General features: G+C 41.3%; 2 protein-coding genes across 9 annotated transcripts in view; one reads left to right on the top strand and one right to left on the bottom strand.

Moving 5' to 3' along the window:
• The window catches only part of MCC (MCC regulator of WNT signaling pathway), a gene marked incomplete at its 5' end in the record, with an annotated part of 423,545 nt that extends 413,227 nt beyond the window's left edge, over positions 1-10,318 (bottom strand). Inside the window, one exon of the mRNA XM_082375453.1 lies at positions 10,047-10,318. Within this exon, the coding sequence (XP_082231579.1) occupies positions 10,047-10,318 (272 nt within the window). The remainder of the gene's footprint in view (positions 1-10,046) is intronic.
• Positions 10,293-19,842, top strand: part of STARD4 (StAR related lipid transfer domain containing 4) — a 50,301-nt gene continuing 40,751 nt past the window's right edge. For 4 of the 8 annotated variants that reach the window (XM_082378416.1, XM_082378412.1, XM_082378415.1 and 1 more), the window contains exon 1: positions 10,592-10,725. Coding sequence is in view for 1 of the 8 variants with exons in the window: in XM_082378409.1 (XP_082234535.1) it covers positions 10,317-10,409; positions 10,632-10,725 (187 nt within the window). In the remaining 7 variants the exon portion in view is untranslated. Of the gene's footprint in view, positions 10,410-10,591; positions 10,726-19,842 lie in introns of those variants that run through there. The other 4 variants (XM_082378417.1, XM_082378414.1, XM_082378413.1 and 1 more) reach the window with 2 other exon arrangements.

Below are 19,842 nucleotides of genomic sequence, written 5' to 3'. Positions count from 1 at the left end.
GAGGCTGGGACTACCCTTAGATCTGTCAGGCTTCCCCTTACATTGGGAGGTGGGACCCTGCAATACATGGGTTTCTTGGAGGAGGAGAGGCTGCCTGCACTTTTGTTAGGGATCTTTTGGAAAGAAGAGAGGTAGGGATAGATGTGCGCAACAAATAATGAGCACTACATCATATCTGTGTGTATCTGTTGTGTCTTTAGTCTTACTATCTCTGGGTAGATGAGATTAAGAATGATCTCTTTTTCTTTGTATTTTTCCTTATTGAATGCATTTTTTATTTTTTTATTTTTTTGCAATTAGGTTCAGGGCCAATGAGGCCCAATGTATTTAAATAATAATCTCCTTTTTGTGAGCTGTTTACACGGGTTCTGTCTTAAACTTACATGCTTATACATTATTGGGGGTGCAGTCTCAGGAAAGCACGAGTGAAGGGAAAAGCTGAGTGAGGAAACAAAGCGGAGAGAGCTAATATAAGGGGTGTGCAAGCAAGCTGGCCACAGCTCTGCAGCACACGTAGCTAGTTGTCTGGTCTTGCAGAGGCCAGAGGAAACTACTGCATTCAGAACAGGTCCTCGGCGGGGAGGAAGGAGGAGCAGCTTAACAGCTGGTTCCCTCCGGTTTCCTGTCTCTCACTGGTTGCTGCTCCACAGGGCGTGACCTCCACAACAGCCCAGGGTTGCGCACCTGACAGGTCCAGGCAGTCGCTGAGGAAGCCCGGGCCTCTGCAGGGCGGTCTCTCCCTGTCATCAGGGCTGCTCTTGGCTCCTTTGTCTGTGGGAGGGTGCGGGGCAGCAGGGAAGCCATCGCTAGAGCCACTCTGGCTGAAGTAAAGACAGAGGCCATGATCTATGATGGGAGGTGAAGCTAAGCGACCAGTCTGGGCCAGTTACATATTCCTTGCAACAAACTTACTAGAACAACATCCTCCTATAAAGCCCAGTTGTTTTCCTCCCTTCCCCTGAACCTTCCTAGACGCTTTGCACTTCTTCTTGTCTCTGGTCATGTGTGTACTTATTGCATAAGACCAAATACTCCTTAAAGGAAGATGCTGTAACACACCCATCTTTGAATTCCTCTGTGCATACAGTGGGCATGCAATAAACATTTAAAAATAAAAATTAATATTCTTAAATTTGCTCTGGTGTGACAGTCAGCAGATGCTATAGGGACTGAAGATTGAGAAGGAATCTATAAAGTAAAAAACCACTATGGATAGCAAATTACTCCTTTAAGGGAACCTTTATTTTATATTACCAAAATAGGGGACTTCAACAAACTAACTTACATGGCAATAGTCTTTGTGTTTTCCTCGTTCCATGTTATTTTACTGATGGTAAATCTGGAAGCATGTAAGCATACAGTTAGAGACAGGTTAACACTGGCACAGGAGTTTTTCTCTATTTTAGGAATGAGGAAAGTCAAAATCCTACCTTGCAAGTGTAGAAGTAGCAACATAATTTTGTCTTAAGGTAGTATTAATCCATCACTTCATTCATTCAACACTGATTTAACATCTATGTACACAGCATTTATGTACAAGGAATAGTGTCAGGTGGTGTGAGAGGTAAAAGGCATGATTGTTACACTCATGAAGTTTATAATCTGGTAGGTGAAAGAAACTGAATAGAAGTTACTATAACACAAGTTAGGATTAAGTAAATTCCCTTAATTCTATTATTAGTTTTTTATTCCGTGATTAGTTTAAAATGTTTGTTCACTGTGAATACCCAGTAACCAGAAAGGAATAGCCTAAGAAAAGTGGACTATAAATATTAATTTGAAAATAGTTTTTAAAGCATTTATCTACCCTGAAAGAGTCAGGATAGAACCATGTGGTCAACTGCCAAACAACTCTTTAATAACAACTAGAATACACAATTAAGAGTAGTTTTTTTTTTTTTTTCATTTACTTCATCTTATAATCTTTACTCAGGAGCTGACACAGAACCTAACCAACAGTTCAATGCTTTTGAAAATACTACTAACTAGATGGTATTGAAGCCTATTGGATGATAACAGCTACTAATACAGAGAAACTATGGATTTATCACAGTTAGTTCACAAGCATACACCAACAGTTGCCCAATGGGACTAATTTAAACAGTATGCTTTTCCAAAAAAATATGCTACCAAAAACATCCTAGTACCTACAGTCCAGAAAATAAAACTCTTTCAGTCCTGAAAAAGATGTTAAAATCACTTTATAGAAGAAGACTGATTGGAGAGGTGTGTGTGACTTGCCTAAAGTCACATAACTAGTTAGTTGAAGGGGCACAGAGTCCCCATCACCCTAATATTCTAGATTAGGTAAAATGCACATGATACATATTTTCAAATGTAAATTTCTCAGCTTCTTTTTTATTGAAGTATAGTTGATTTACAATGTTGTGTTAGTTTCTGGTGTACAGCAAAGTGATTCACTTATACATAAATTCTTTTTCATATTATTTTCCACTATGGTTTGTTACAGGATATTGAATATAGTTCCCTGTGCTATAAAGTAGGACCTTGTTATTTATCCGTTTTATATATAGTAGTTTATATCTGCTAATCCCAAACTCCTAATTTATCCCTCCCCTACCCCCTTTCCCCTTGGTAACCATAAGTTTTCTTTGTGAGTCTGTTTCTGTTTTGTAAACAAGTTCATTTGTATCATATTTTAGATTCCACATGTAAGTGGTATCATATGGTATTCATCTTCCTCTTTCTGATTTACTTCACTTAGTATGATAATCTCTACTTGCATCCATGTTGCTGCAAATGGCATTATTTCATTCTTTTTTATATATGTTTTATATATTATATATTATATTATATATATTATATATTTTATATATTGTATATATGTACCACATCTTTATCCACTCATCTGTCGACAGCCATTTAGGTTCTCAGCTTCTTCTAAGTTGGACAAAACCTGATAAATCTTTTTCTAAGTATTCTAAAGTGTTTGAAATTACCATTACACATGAACAATTTTATTTGATCAATATTTAATAAATTTCTATTACGTGTTGGGCACTAAGTTTATGAAGACAAAAGACAAAAGAAGTATAGTCTCTGCCTTGAGTGTGGGAAGCAAGGAAATGGAAACAGTGAGAATATCAAAGGTGAGCAGAGCTGGCCTAGGAGTGTGTATAAGGTCCTGAGGCATGAGGGAAAGTCTCCAGAGAGAAAGAGCTGCATGAGAACTGAGTCTAGGAAAGCTGAGAAGGTGCTTACCAGACAACAAGGGGGAGAGAAGGGCACTTACAGAGGAGCTGCATGTGCAAAGCACTGAAGTTTGGAACAGCTGGTCCTGCCAGAGGAGGGAGTGTGAAAGATAATGCTAGAGGGGATACAATCACTGTGCCAGATGGCCAGGCGCTTCAAATCAAACGGCCCTAGGAGGAGTCTGAAATTAGCTGTAAGAAACAGGCAACTAACTGTTGAAGGACTTTACGAGGAGCTGCCTGCTCAGCTTTATTTTATAGAAAAATGACTTTAATGTCCATGTAAAGTGGCCTGGAGGAGCCGAGCCTGCATGTTACGACACTAGGAGAATAATTCTGGTCCGAGATGAAGGAACTTAGGAAACCAAGAAGGGGGAGGGAGATGAGCAGCACTGATTTCCCCCTTTGCTTACAATAAATATAAAACTGCCAACATATTTTTAGAAGAGTAAATACTTCCCCAAAAATATTCTCTCAATGATTTCCACCCTGTTTATCATGAAGTACACTCAGGTTAAGACTACAGTACATACAATTGTTAAAGTAAAACTCTTGCCTAAAAGCATTAACCTCTAATGTGGAATATTCTGTTAAGGTTGTTATTCTCAGAAAAAAGTTCTGATTTTTTGTAAATAAGTGAAAAATTCTGACATTTAAATGAAATGCAGTCACACTTTTATATAAATGCCCTCTTTCACCCTATCTGTTTTTACTTCCTTCATCTGTATCACAAATGTGTACATGAGAACTTTTAAACAATAGACAACAGGTGTCTTAATCTATGGCACTTGCCACAATGTTGAATAGATGCCCAATTAACACCAAGTCTAAGATGTATTTTCAATTATCTTCTACATTGTGATGTGAATATTTAAAAAATTAAACAAAGAGCTCATCTATCTAGAATTTTCCAAGCAAAAGTTTCACAACTAAATATTCAACTGAGGGCTACACTTAAACTCAACTAACAACTGTCACATCAGACAAACACATTTAATGCTTATTGGGTCAACCTAGCAATTTGTTCCGTTTACATTTTCACTTTGCTAAGGGACAGGGATCCAAATATTTGAACAATGAATAGGTCCAGAGAGTCCTTCTGCCTACCCAACTCTTTTTCTCCCATCAGAGTCATCAATAATCAATTGCACGGATTTAGTAATTACTCATTTACATATTTAAACTGACATTTTGAAATGACAATGAGAAGCTGACAATTAACTGTTCTCTAAGGAAATGCCCTTTCTCTCCATATGGTTTCTACTCTGGGACTAACACTTAAAGAGATTTTCAATTTACTGAACAACAGAGAGTCTCCCCAGCTGAGACCCCCATGGAAACTCATTTAGAATGCAAATGCCTCACCTTCTGTACCAAGAATTTAAATGCCATTCCCACTGATGCTAAGAAGCCAGTTTTAAAATGAAAATTCATCTGCACCATAGACCTTGGGTAAATTAAACAGGAAATAACTTTAAGGCTTTAGGGGTTTTAATAGGTTTTCTTGTGTTAGCTGCGCAGCATTTACGGTAAAAAAGGCTCTCAGGTAAGGGCCACAGGTTCATTCTTTTTCCTTAGAGGCTATGTTGTCTTGGCTCCCTGTCTTAAAACAGAGATATTAATTCCTGTTGCAAGAATTAAATGAGATAATATATGGACCAATTGATTGTAAACTATAAAAGCTTCTATACATATTTGCTATTATTACTTCAGATGTTCACTAACCTGCTGACTCCAAATTAAAAGACTGTAAAATAAAGGGCTGGTGGAAAAAAACAAAACTATCCTGAAAAATATACTTACTAAAAATGCAAGTGAACAAATTGGTCTATAAATTCAAAACAATCCCAATCAAATATTCCAGCTGCCTGTTTTGAAGAAATTGACAAGCTGATCCTAAAATGTGTATGGGAACTCAGAGGACTAAGAATAACCAATCTTAAAAAGAGAAGAACAAAACTGGAGGATTCACACTTCTCAATTTCAAAACTTACAACAAAGCAACAGTAATCAAAATAGTGTGGTACTGGTATAAGGATAGGCATATGTACCAATGGAAAAGAACTGAGAGTTCAGAAATAAACTCTTATGTTTATGGTCAATTGATTGTTGACAAGAGTGTCATGAAAATAGGAAAGAATAGTCTTTTCAACAAATGGTGCTGGAACAACTTGATAGCCACATGCAGAAGAATGAACCTGGACCCCTTCTTCACACCATACACACAAACTCAAAATGGATCACAAACCTAAATGTAAGAACTATATCTATGAAACTCTCAGAAGAAAACATAGGAGTGAATCTTTGTGACCTTGGATTAGGCAAAACCTTCTTGGATATGACACCAAAACACAAGCAACTACAGGTCACATAATGTATGATTCCATTTACATGAAATATCTGTATAGGCAAATCAATAGAGATAGAAAGTAGATTAATGGTTACCTAGGGCTGGGGAGCTTGGGGTGAAATGGGGGAGTATTGCCATCATAACAATATTAAAACTTCCTAACCATGAACATGAGATGCCTTTCCTTTTATCGAATCATTTTAAACGTACTAGAGGAATGATATGGTATAGATATGTCACCAGGAAAACAGAAATAATACACCTTAATTATGGGATAATGGATGATTTTGATTTTATTTTTATATATTTCTGTATTTTGCAAATTTTCATCACCAAAAATACCTTTTATATAACCAAAAAGAAGTTATTTTAAAGGAAAATATTATATAATAAAATATACTTACATTTAAGTATCTCATAAACATGGAAAATGCTTGAAAGATTGTTCAACCTACATGAACATACCACTGTTTATTCTTGGTCATTTATTCATCAGAATTTACTGACTGAGTGCTATATGGCAAATACTGTGCTAGATCCTGAGTGTACTGTTTTAATAAAACAGACATGATTCTGGCCCTCATGAAGGCCAATGGGAGAATGACAATAAATGGGCAAAGTAATAAATAGAAATGCAATTACAAGTTGTAAAGAGTGCTTTGGAAGAAAGCCAATGGTGGGATCTTAGTTCCACGAACAAGGAATTGAACCCATGCTCCCGGCAGTGAAAGCGCTGAGTCCTAACCACTGGACCGCCAGGGAATTCTCTAACACTTTGATACAGTGGTCATGGAAGTTCTCTCTAAGGCAACAGTGTTTAAGCTGAGGCTTGGGGACTAGATATAAATGTTAAGTGTTGGTTTTAGATATTTGTCAAAATGTTCAACATAGTTTCTTAAACTGAAGGATAAAAACAAGAAGCTTTAAAATTCCAAAGGGAGATTAATTTCAACAAATAGAGTAAAACCTCCATCTCCTATAACATGATATATAGGGCTCCCAAAACTCATTGTAAGGTTAATAAATGCACCAGAAGAGCCTGCTGTGCTCACACTGTGCAGCCCAAATCCTGCCCTGTCCAAGCTATGGCTTGGCTCCACCTGATGGTAGTTGTCTGCTCCAGCTTAAGTATCCATGGAAATGATTCTGGGTCCCTCTGACAGGCTGGGAGTTCCAGGGCAGAAGTAGTAACTCCAGGAACCTCCAGCTAGCTAATACCCTTTTTGTCAGTTTGAGGAGGAAGGCTGAGCCAAGGGGATATTTAAGACACAAAGCCATAACTCTTACCTCCCTGCTTCCTGAAATGATGTACCCTGATATTTCCCCAATGGCCTCAGTCTCTCTTCCACTCATCCTTCCTCCAAATATAACATCTCCAGCTCACTCCTGTTTGAGGATAATGGCTAGGTAAAAGGACTGGAGCCAATACAGTTGAATTTAGGTTAACATGGGGAGTTTCATTATACGTATTGGTTGCTACTTGCCTACCCAATATCCATTTCCCGCTCTTAATAACAGAACTCAGCTTTTGTATAGGAGGCGATGTACCCAATTGGATGATATACTTCCTTAAACTCTACTGCAAGTAGGCATGGTACAGTGATGTAGTTTGACCAACATGAAGTCAATTTAGGGATCTGGGAAAGCTGTGCTTTGATGATACAGGCAGCATTCATTTCAGCTTCCTCTTACACCTTCGCTCCCTAGAACTTGGAGATGACGTTGGAGACAGAGCAATCATTTTAGGACTGCGACATAACTATGAGGAAGAATGCTCCATGTGAAGAATGCAATGCAGAAAGATACAAGGAAGGGGGACATTGATACCATTCTGCAGCTGCTGCCTCAGCGTGGATGGCCCACCTCAAGACTTCTAGGTGTGACAGTCAACACTTATTTGACTGTGATTCTATTATATATAGACAAACTGAAATCCTAAAGGATACAGCTATTTATGATTAGCATAAACTTGACATCTTTAGGAGAATTCAAGGTTTCCAAGGTTTTAAAGCAGAAAGCCCAACTCTCATGTTTAATAAAAGAGAAAATTCACAGCATTCCACACCTTATCTCCCACTGTACAGTGGTCAGTAAAGTCATTAAATAGGGGCAGCACAAAGGAGTGACATTGGAAAGGGAGTCATTATTTTCATTAACCCCATTCCTCAAGCATACCAAATAAACATATATTCCAATAAAACGGTGCTTGCTATGTAAACACACTTCTAGACACGTTCTTTGGTGCCTGCTCTCAATGAGATTGCCACCCCTGAACTCCTCCTATATGGAAATTCTGTCACAGCCTAAAAATAACTTCCAGGGCAACTCTGCCCACAGCTGAAGTTTTGGCTTTGGGTCCACTACTGCCCATGCCTTCCAACTTTCAAGCAGATATATTAAAGTGATGTGGCTCAAGGACGGATAACATTTTTTCCCACGTTTGCCCCAGCAGGTTTCTACCTTCATCCAAAATTCCTTCTTTAACATCATGCCCTCACACTGCTTCACCCTCCAAAACAAAGTTCTCAAACTGTGCTTAAAGAATTCATTATCCTTCAGTGCTCATATAGCCCCCATTCAAAATAATATGAGCATTTACACAGAAAGTGTAGTTCAGGTAAAGCAACATATTAATAGGATTAGTGGGAGGAAAGGAGAGAATTTTGCTAGTTTTCTATAGGTACTCTTGCCCATGTGAAATTAAATTCTTTTTGCATTCTAACATGAAGGATGTAGATAGTTTTTATTATTGCAAATGAGATAACGGCTTTTCAAGTAGAAAAACAACAAAAAAAACCCTAAACGGGACTTCCCTGGTGGCGCAGTGGTTAAGAATGCGCCTGCCAATGCAAGGGACAGGGTTTCAAGTCCTGGTCCGGGAAGATCCCACATGCCGCAGACCAACTAAGCCCGCGAGCCACAACTACCGAAGCCTGCACGCCTAGAGCCCGTGCTCCGCAACAAGAGAAGCCACGGCAATGAGAAGCCCGCGCACCGCAACGAAGAGTAGGCCCCTCTCTCAGCAACTAGAGAAAGCTCGCGCGCAGCAATGAAGACCCAACGCAGCCAAAAATAAATAAATAAAGTTAAAAAAAACCCCAAAACCCTAAACTATAGGATGAAATTTTTTTAACCCAGAACCCAAACAGGGAAAGACTTCCAGATAAAAATCTATATTAGGTCAACTAGAGTTACATATTTTTTTCCATTTCATAACATAATTACTCCATACAGTTTTCTGATATCTTTCTAATGTTTCCCAATGAAACTTCAGAAAAGTAATAAAGTTCAGCTAAGAATTATCATAATTGAGTGAAGTCCCAAATAAATAATTATTTTTTTAACTGTCAAATTCTTTTACATGTCAAACCACCTGTTTCAGAGATTTTTTTTTTTTTTAATTTGGGCGTGGGGAGGGATTCCCCACTCTTTTTTTCTCTAGGTAGGCAAGGACAATCAGCAGGAGGCATCCTGGAATTTTCAAAGGATCTTCAGCATCACCAAGACAAAGGCTAAAGAAAGATGTGGTACACAATTCAGGCTGACTACGCCTTTGAAGGCAATTCACATTTCGGCGCGTACAGGCTTCAGTGCCCGGTGTCGACCTTTCATATAAGCATACCAGAAAACATTACGATTACCTTCTTCACCATCAGTGTCCGATAAGTGATAAAAATTTGGGCAGAAGTAATTATTTTGCCAAGCCCTGCCGCTTGACGTTGCAACACCGCCCCTGTAGGGGAGCTGGAAGCAAGCACAGCGAGGGTTAGGAGTGGTCGCGCAGAGGCGCCCGAGACCCCTCCGGAGGCTCACCTGGTTAGAGCGCGGAGCCGGGCTAGGGCGTAGGGTCTATTTCCAGCCTCACCTGTAAACCCCCAGTGTGCACCTGAGCGCGTCGTTCCCCTCAAGCTAATAGGTTTAAATCAGTACTGAGCGGCAAACTATGCCCATTCTTTGGACTCCGAAGTTGGGAACGCAGGGTCTCTGTGCCACACGAAAGTTTTTCACAGCTTGTTTTCATGGTCAACTCTGTCACTGACAGCGCATCCCTATCCTGGTCCGGCCCCGGGTCTGTCCACCGAGCAACCGGACAAGATCGCTGCCCGGTGGCCCAGCACCTTGACACCCACATGTGCAGGGCAGCCTCTTCTATCGGGAACAAGTGGCCATAACTCGTCTCCCCACAGGCAGGAGCGCTCCGGGCCCCGGGGGAGAACTCGCATCCGAAAGAGATGTCTCCCAATGCCCAGACAAAGACGGCGCTAGGAAAAGTTGGACTAACTGGCACCTCCAGAAGACAAGCAGAGCAGCCCCTCGGCCTCAGTGGCCGAGCTGGCGACGCGCTCTCAGAGTCGCAGGCAACTTTCCGCGTGAGCTTCTGAGCAACTTGCTGGAAGTTGGGGACGAGGGGCCAGAGGAGAGGTCAAGGGCAGCGCCGAGAGGCTGATCGCACCCCAGCCCGTTTCGCGGACCTCCCCGAGTACCTGCTAATGTAGCCGTCGCCGTCGCCGTCGCACGTCTGGAAGAGGCGCCGCATCCTCTCCTCCTCGCCGGTGCTGGACGTGTCGCTGCTGCTGCTGCTGCCGCCGCCGCCGCTGCCGCCGCTGCTGGCGCTCCTGGCGCTCCCCGCCGCCGCCGCCGCCGCCGCCATCATGCGCCCGCTCCCTGCCCGGCAGGCGGAGGACGCGCGGCCGCAGGAGGAATCTGCGAGGCGCACACGCGCTCGCGGCCCCGAACCTGCCTGACGACGGAGCATGCCCAGTGGCCGCCCGGGCGCTCCAGGAGAGGGATTCCAGCTCTCCGGGTTTTGCCCGGCCTGGGAAGATGGGCGCTCTTCAATCGCGGGAGTAGGCACCTTAGGGGAGAGGGAGGAAGGGGAGGAGGCTCGTGGAGTCAGGGAACTGAGGGTGGCGACGGGGACGCGAGGGGAGGCCTCCCGGGAAGGGTGTCAGCGTCGTGCATCCGGCTAAGAAGCGGGCTCTCGACACCTGCGGACGCTCCAGGCAGAGGGAGCGTGTTCTTCGGCCAGAACTCTTTTCACTGCCCCAAGTCATGGATTTCTTTTTCAGGAAAAAGATAAACGCTTCCGTTTTTGCAAACTCAAAGCGGGGCTCGTGGTCCTACTCTGCTGGACTGCGCTGGATTCTGTACCCGTAACCCCAGGTAAGACCCGGAATGACTGATCTTTTATGCATTTTTAACACCTAACAAGAAATCTAATCCTCCTTGGGTCTTCCGCACTAGACTGGGAACAGTCTGCGCTCCTACATGGCATTGTGCACATTTGGGCCATTTCTGGAAATGGCTCACCCTCCTGACCTGGCATCACTAGAATTTGCCCCATCAGGTTTAATAATGTCAAGAGGGAACGTAATAAGTCTCATTTGATCCACACCACAGACACACCTGAAAGATGTCTCTATTATTGTCAACCCTATGATTTAGGAGGTAAAGTAACTACCTCATGGAGTTATCTTGGTGATAAAATAAGATAGTATATAATGCACTTATGACAATGCCTGCCACCTACTAAGTGCTCAATAAACGTTAGCTCTCATTATCTCCAACTTATAAGAAAACTGAGGCACCGGAACTTGTTTAAGGTTTCAAGCTTAGTAAGTGTAAGGGCAGAGGCAAGCCCAGGCAGGCATTCTAACTCCAGGGCAGGAGCCCTTAAACATGGCAGTATCCTTCTACCACAGCAGAAAAGGAACCACAATGAACCAATTTGTGGTTTAGTGAATGACTCACTCTTCTGTCCCAGACTTTCTGCCAGAGGTCTATGAAATCCTGTGGAAGTTTTCAAACACACCTGCAGATTCTTTGGCGCACCTCTCCTCAAGAGGTGGGGTCTGTCTCCTCCCCTCCAACCTGCGTGGACCTTTGTGACTGTCTTGATTTCTGAAGCCAGGTTAGAAAAGAAAATACAGATTCCATTTGGCTGTCTCACTTGGGACACGGATCTTTGAAGCCTTGAACTACCTTGGAAAATGTTTGGCTATGCTGAAGCTGCCATGCTGGAGAAACCATGCGGAGAGACCATGTAAAGACAGAAAGAGATGCCCAAGGAGCCTTAGGTGTTTGAGGCTTCCCAGCCCAGGTGCTACACCTGAGTGAGTCAGTGAGTGAGCCTTCAGAGGATGCTAGCCCTAGAAGCTGCAAATGCATGAGAGACCCTGAGCAATAATGGTCTAACTGAGCCCAGCCAACTCCCAGAGATATTAAAAGGATTATTGTTTTAAGTCATAAGTTTTGAGGTGATTTGTCACGCGACAATAGATAACTAGGATACATTCGTATGTTTTGAGACTGTTTGCCAGGTCATGAGGAAGGCGTCTCTGCCCTCTTCTCTCTTATCTCTACCCCATCCCCCTATTCCTACTTTAGTTCTTTTTAATTTTGTAAGTTCCCAGTATTTCAGAGCACTTAAAATCTTATGATGAATAGTATGCCATCTTAGAAAAGTCTTATCAATATACCCAATAATATTTGCTTAAAAGATGCTGTTAGCAATACAGATATTGCTGTCTACAACTGAACAAGGACTAATGCCCAAGTTTCAATAAATAAATAAATATTTTAAATCTTTATTTTTCAAATTTTTCATAAATAAGATTTTATTATTTTCTGACAATAAACAGCCAGACAGGAGTTGTTACCTTCAAGTTCTCCTAGAAAGTTGATAATTTGGGGGAAAAAAAAGAAAAAAAGCATTCTTAAAAATATGCATGGAGAGTCTGGAAACCCAAAAGGTTTTCCAGGATCTGAGTAGATCTCTTCATAACCACACTCCATTTACACAGAAAGTGGAGTGTAAACCTCAACCAATTATATCTCAAAGCAAAGAATGTTTTTCTCCTAAGAGAATATGTGCATGACAGCTCTGGGGATTTAAGTTTAAACCATCTTGAATTAAATCTGAACACATAAAAAGTGGATCTTGACAAATTTCCTAAACAACATTTGTTCATGCTTGAGTAACTCAGAAATGGCTGAACAGATAGGTTCAACCTTTCAGAAAAAAAATTTGCTTCTGAGCTAATATGAAGCATATGAAATTTCAGCTGAAAAGGTTACTAGGAGAGGGAGAAATTTCTAAGACATTGAAAATAGAGATGCCATATGAATATAAAGTTGATAAATGTAAAGTAGGAGCTTGGAATGAGAGCAATATCCATAACCATAAATCTAACAGTACTGGTTATGTCATAATTTCAAAGGTTTTATGTATTTATTTGCGATGAGTACATAGCTCAACATTGTTGTCCTTATCCAGTTTTTTTCCTTCTCAGATTCCTCTTGGTTATAATAATACTTCATATTTATGTAAAACATATCAAAATACACTGTATACATTACAAGATATACTGTCTTCCATGTCTAACGTTGCCAGTTAAAACAACTAAAACAAGTGCAGCACTGTGCAAACTTGATTATCTGGTACTTGCGCTTCCAAATTCTGTTTACCTTAACTAGAACTACACGCTAGAGTTGGAATGAGGACCCCTATGGTGCCTTCTCCCAGCCCTTCTCTCTTTCAGGTGTTTTTATGAGCCCAGCTAAGTTCCCATATCCCTCAAGAAGCCTTCCTTCACCTCCCCAGGTCACACTGATCTCCCAGACCCCTCTTAGCTTGAAGCACACATTTTGACAGCAGAATCATGTAGTTTAGTGGTGACTTGCCTCCACCACCTGGAGTATCAATTATAACAGTGAGGTAGAGTTGAGGGGGCTTGACTATCTTTCACTGAGCCCTTGTCATAGATCAGTAATGGTGTTTAAATACTCTAATGCTACCTAGTGGGGGAAAGTGTTTATCATTCCTATTTATGGGGCAGGGGATGGCAAGTGAGAGGAATTAAATCCAAAAAGTTTAAGTAATGTGACCAAGTAAAGGAGCTGGAATTGAACTCATATCTTCCTGTCAAGCTCATGTTCTTCATATTTACTTCACATTGTCTTAATATCAGGGCCAGTGCAATTCATGTTAGGCATTATACTTTTTGAGTGACACTGAAAAGGGATAACAATGATAAACTTTACTATATTTGTTAGTCATATATTTACAATCATAGGAAGTTAAAATGAGCTTTTACAATCTGTCCCAGGTTGGTTTTCTGGGAAGCAGACTCCAAGACAGAGTTTCACATAGAGGATGCTTACTTGGGAGTGCCCTTGGTGCCCCAACATGTGTGGAAAGGAGGTGAAGGGAGCAGCATGGAAAGAGGGAGAAGTCACGCTATGATGTAGGCCCCAGAGCAGCCTTGCCTGACCTCACAGAAAGCTCTGGAGCTAAAATGGCCTATATTGGTTCCCTATTACTATTGTAACAAGTTATCGCAAACGGACTGGCTTAAAACAGCACTAATATATTATCTTACAGTTCTGAAGGTCAGAAATTTGAAATGAGGGACTTTCCTGGTGGTCCAGCTGTTAAGCCTCTGCGCTCCCGATGCAGGGGGCCTGGGTTCGATCCCTGGTCAGGGAACTAGATCCCGCATGCTGCAACTAAGACCCAGCACAGCCAAATAAATAAATAAATAAATAAATAAATAAATATTTTTTAAAAACAAAGAAAGAAATCTGAGATGAGTCTCACTGAGCTAAAATCGAAGTGGCAGCAGGGCCATGTTCCTTCTGCAGGCTCTAGCAGAGAGCCCATTTGCTTGCCTTTTCCACCTTATTCTCTTTCTTCACAGCCGGCTCCTCTTATTATGTCCATCATTCACTTAGTCTTCCAAGCCAGAAACCCCAGAGTCCTTGCCTCCCTCTGCCCCTCACTTCCCACCTCCTGTGAGCCACCACGTCCTGGTGAATCTACCTCCTTAATATCTCCTCATATTGGTCTCTTTTCTCCATCCCCATTACCACAGCTTTTAAAGAGGCTCCTATTATGTCTTTCAAATAATCTGGCCTTCCAACCCATTCTCAGTGCTATAGCCCAAGTCCTCAGTATAAAATGAAAATGTCATCAGGTCCCTCCAGGCTTAAACTGTACCTTATTGGCTCACCTTTGCCCTCAGGATAAAATCCTGCCTGCCAGTGAAACCTTCCAGGCCTTCCATGATCTGACCCCTTCTCTCCTGCTTCTTCCCTTGCCCCTGTGCTCCAGTGCAAGCCATGTTGACTTTTATTTTTCCTACATAAGCTATCCTCCGTTATGCTTATATGCCACTGCAGGAGTCTCATACTTTCAAACCAGAAATGAATGAAGGAGGTGGGGAGTTCATACACCCACTCTAGCATCTTGGAAGGAACAAGACATCCAGGGACAACATGGGTAGTGGCAGTTATGAAGAGAAGAAAGCAGGCTGAGAGGCCTAGAGATCTGTGATTAATAAGGAAATAAGAGTGGGATTTAGAAGTTTGAGCACCTTTGTGGGTTTCTCCAAGAGGAAAAGCAAGGGAAATGTCTGGAGGAGAAAGAGAAATGTCATGACTGACAGAGCTGAGGGAACCATGAACCCTGGGACTTCCTGATCCCCACAGCTCTCCAGTAGGCATTGGCCTATGACATTTTACCTATCTTCTCAGGCCCTTTCCTCTCTAATTAACAATGAAGTTAATAATGGCTAGTATTTACTGAGAATTTAATATGCACCAGTCATTTTTCTTAAGTGCTTTAAACAATGTCTTACTTAATTCTTACATCAACCTTAAGAGGCAGGTGGTTTTGTTCCCATTTTACAGATGAGGGCACCGAAAAACATATGTCAAATGGCATGAAATAACTTTCCACAGTAGCACAGCTAGAAAAAGGAATAATTTTCTCATATATCTGCCTAGACTCAGATTTAGAGAAAGCTGACATCTCTTAGCCAGCCTATCTCTTTTATCTGTGGGTAAGGACTTTGTTTTCATGGTAGTTTTTTTTATTGTAAGATAATTATCTTATGATTTATCATAAATGTATTAAATTTTATTTCCTTTGTTTAATGATTGCCATGTGCAAACAATGAACTTTCTCCTTGAGAAAAAGTGGAGTGTGATGATTATCTTTGTTAGATTATTGTTTTCTCCTTTAAGCAGATACACAGAGTGAGAAATGGTTAATCGTGGCAGTTTGGGCTTTCTTAACTGAATTGAATTTAATGCAAGGTTAATTCAATCAACTGATTCAGTGGCCTTGTAGAGGCATGACCTTTTCCATGAGAGAACTAGAGATACAATTTATTAATGACATCATTCCAAAGCTCTATGTGTATAAACAAAAATCTTAAACGTGGAGGATACTCAAAAATGTGAGACACCATGAACCAGACTTAGTAGCATGTATTCATGCCAACGCTTTACTGGCATCAGAGCCCAATGTCACATCAAATTAATAAGATGTCATAAAAACAGGCGGTTTTAGCATCTAAATGTGTACCTTTCTTCCCCCATACCAAAGATATTTAGGAGGAAATATTTTAAAAACCAATATAAATAACAAGCCTCTAACAAACAGCACCAATCAGAGTCTCAGATTTAAAAGTGCTGAAAAAACATCTTACATATTCTTCCCTTGAGAGCCCATCTTCTCATATGTATTTCTCATGCAACTGTTTTTCAGTCTAGCATATATATTGCATCAATCTCCATGTGAACAAATCAGATAATTGTATTAAAAATACACTGTAATTGATATAAATGAAGCAGTAGAAGAATGGAAGCTGTGAGGAAGAGATATTTGAAAACAGAAGCCCATATTTTAAGAAATATGGTTTGTCTCAAAAGACCTCATTCTCTTTGTAGTTAGAAAAAATCCTTATGTTCTAGCCTGAGCAAAATTAATTTGGATGCACTTTATCGTGAGACTTGTATGTGATGTTATTTCCTTGTCATCTGGTGGTCTGGACATAACTGACTTTCTGAGACCTGGCAACTAATAATTTTTAGAAACACGTTAACTCTTTCATGTGATGGGACCCATTTAGTAACCTACTGGTGCTGTGGACAAAATGCTACTCTAGTGGCCAACAGGAACTGTTGGTCCACAATTGCCTAAATTAAGTCTCAGGAGTAGAATAATGCCCTTGCTTGATATAAAAACAACAACCATATAATATTTCATATTTTTTGTGCCTATTGAAACCCAAGGTAATAATCACGTTGTGTTTGGTAGACAACATACTAAGAAAAAGAATGTTGGCATGGCATCTTCAGCCATCTGGGTGGCTCAATAGGGTTACTGCTCAGAGCTGACTAGAAATTGTCTGGTAGATTTAATCAAAATAGACACCAGTTCTGGATAATTCAGACCAAAAGAATAACGTTTCCTCTTACTAGAGAGTCTTGAAGAGGGAATTTGAGATCAATGCGAACCATGTCTTCAATGCTTCCCTTCGCTGTGTGAAGGCGAAATCTTGGCCTGCGTAGGATCACTGATGGGGCCATGTGAGGGGCAGTGTTTTCGCTGATGGACAATTGGGAGCCATTTGGATACTCAAATTCCTTTTCCAAAAGTAACCATCATAACACCCATGAAGGTTCTTTTTGGTGTTACCATCCCTGACTGTCGCTAACAGAGAAAATGGAAAACTTAGTGACAAAACTGAGAATCTGGATAAAATTATCCAGTCTTTGAACTGGACTCAAATTGAGTGGTAGCGTGTCCTGTTAGAATTCTCATCACTCAACCTAAGGACACAAACTATTCAAATTAACAAAAAACAAAACAAAAAAACAAGTCATATGTGGTAAATAGGTGAGGGAAAGTAAGTGCATTTATTGATGTAATTAGCCAGTTTGATGGAAAGGTCAGTCAGTGAAAACAGTCGGAATAGCCTGTATGAATTGGTAAGACTTAGTTTAGCAAATATTTATTCTGCATTTCCAACCATGTGATCATGACAGTACTGATGGAATAAGATACCGTCCCTGCTTCAAATATCTCAAATATATAAATCAATACTTGCAGTTCAGTTCCATATACTGGTGATGGATGCATGAAGAAGAATCAGAATTTCTATAGATTTTGAAGTAAAAAATTAGGGATGGGGGAAAGAAAGAGAATCAGGAGACGTGTTATATTTTTAGTGACAAAAAAGTGGAATTTAAAACTAAGTGACCAGGAATTCCCTGGCAGTCCAGTGGTTAGAACTCCTGGATTCAATCCCTGTTTGGGGAACTAAGATACCGCAAAGCCATGTGGCGTGGCCAAAAATTAAAAAAAATTTTTTAATTAAAAAAATAGGGACTTCCCTGGTGGCTCAGTGGTTAAGAATCCGTCTGCCAATGCAGGGGACACGGGTTTGATCCCTGGTCCGGGAAGATCCCACATGCCGCGGAGCAACTAAGCCCATGAGCCACAACTTCTGAGCCTGTGCTCTAGAGCCCGCGAGCCACAACTACTGAGCCCACGTGCCACAACTACTGAAGCCCGCATGCCTAGAGCCCGTGCTCCGCAACAAGAGAAGCCACTGCAATGAGAAGCCTGCACATCGCAACAAAGAGTAGCCCCTGCTCGCCACAACTAGAGAAAGTCTGCGCACACAGCAACGAAGACCCAACGCAGCCAAAAAATAAATTAAATAAATTAATTAATTTAAATAAAAATAAGTGACCAAATGGCCTTAAGGTTCCCCTCAGCTTGGCAACTTTAGAAAGGCTTGCTTCTGACTCTAGGCCCTGACCTCCCTTTTCTTAGAGCAATTCTTTAGAAAACTTGTAAATTTTTTCTCTGCCCTTTGAGATGTAAACCTTCTTAAAAGCGGCTTGCCAGTTTTACAACCCAAGACTGTATTTCTCAATGACCTGGGAACCATTCCTTTGAAATGTAATCATCAAGGAATATGGCACCCCCATACCCACTCTCTATGGGAGGGAGAAGCCTAACTTCTATGGCACCAATTGGCAAACACATGGCCTAATCACAGAGAAAACCATTTACATAATCAGAAATAACTCAATGTGCTGGACACATCCCATTGATAAGCCTCCTAAAGTCCCCAAGTACTCTTCCACTAGCTCATTTTGCTCTTAAAATCCCTCCTGCCCTTTGTTTCAGTGGAGTTGAGTTAAGATTTGGTTCTGGATCCTCTCCTCAATTGCAGTAGCTTTGAATTAGGTCTTCCTTGCCTGCTTAACTTTGCTGCAATTTTGCTCCAACAACACAAAGTCAACAAGTAGACAAGAAAGGAGGACCTCTCCAGGCAGAGAGCAAAGCATTGGTCAGGGCCTGGAAGCATCATATTCTGCTATGTATATGGGGAGATCTACCCGTATTTGCTACATAAGTGAGGCTACAGTCCCCTCTGCCCACACTCCACTTTATGTACACGTGTATCTGAGAATTTTCCATCTCCACCCCATCAGCAGTGCCAGGACACAGTTAGGTGCATTTCTGAGAATCCCACCTAATATCTTCTCTCCCTCCCAGCCTGGAGGAATCTCATCCAAGACCTACATCTTCAGTCCTCTCCTATTACTGTTTCCCTCTGCTCCCTCCATACAATCCCCTAGCTGAGTGGGTTTGAATACAAACCACCCTGCCTTAGTCCTCTCCTGGGGCAAGGGGGGAGTTTGGCTAACTGTCTGAATACGGCATAAAGAAAATGGAAAACTGAGGCAGAAAACATAAATTGATAACTGAACAAAATTTACCAGACCAAGTCCAACCTCCTCTGTTAAGCAGTCTTGAGTCCCAAACTGATTTAAAAGCCACACTTCTGTGGTCCCAAAGCCCCACCTACCCAGCTAATGGGGTCTCAGCTCTGGGGCACTCCCGCATTGAGTCCAGAGGTACAGAATTCTCTTCAGTCTGTTTCCTCTTCAGATCTGCGACTAGAACTCTCCAATATTCACTCAGTCTTTTTTATCTTTTGATGAAAAGGTCCTAAGAGGTCTACTAGTGTAGTTCTGCCATTTTATACAAAGGAAACTAAGGCCCAGGGAACCGTGAGCACAAACCTACATGCCTGAAGCTGGTCAATCACACAGTCTGGGTTGGCACCCAGAACTCCTAACTGTCTGTTTAGGGCTTGCCCCCTCTACTGCACCCTGAGCTACTGAGCTCCTGTAGGCAAATTGCTAGATCCTTCTAGATTTCAGATTCCTTATCTGCAAAATGGGGTAACAGTAACTACAGGGTTATTATGAAGAGAAATGAAATGCCTAAGCACTTTGGTGCAGTCTGACAGTTTGTGTTCCATAAACACTAGATCTCTAGCCAGTTCTCTTCCTTCCTTTCTCATAGCATTTATCACACTGAGCTGATATCATTTATCTATGTCTCTATATCAGTTCATTACAAGCTCCTTTGCTGCAAGTTCCTTCAGGTATTTATTTGATTTCACCCAG

The sequence above is a fragment of the Balaenoptera borealis genome (genome assembly GCF_965194805.1).
Source record: "Balaenoptera borealis genome assembly, chromosome: 2".
Lineage (NCBI taxonomy): Eukaryota > Metazoa > Chordata > Mammalia > Artiodactyla > Balaenopteridae > Balaenoptera > Balaenoptera borealis.
This window is presented reverse-complemented; position numbering and strand designations above follow the sequence as displayed.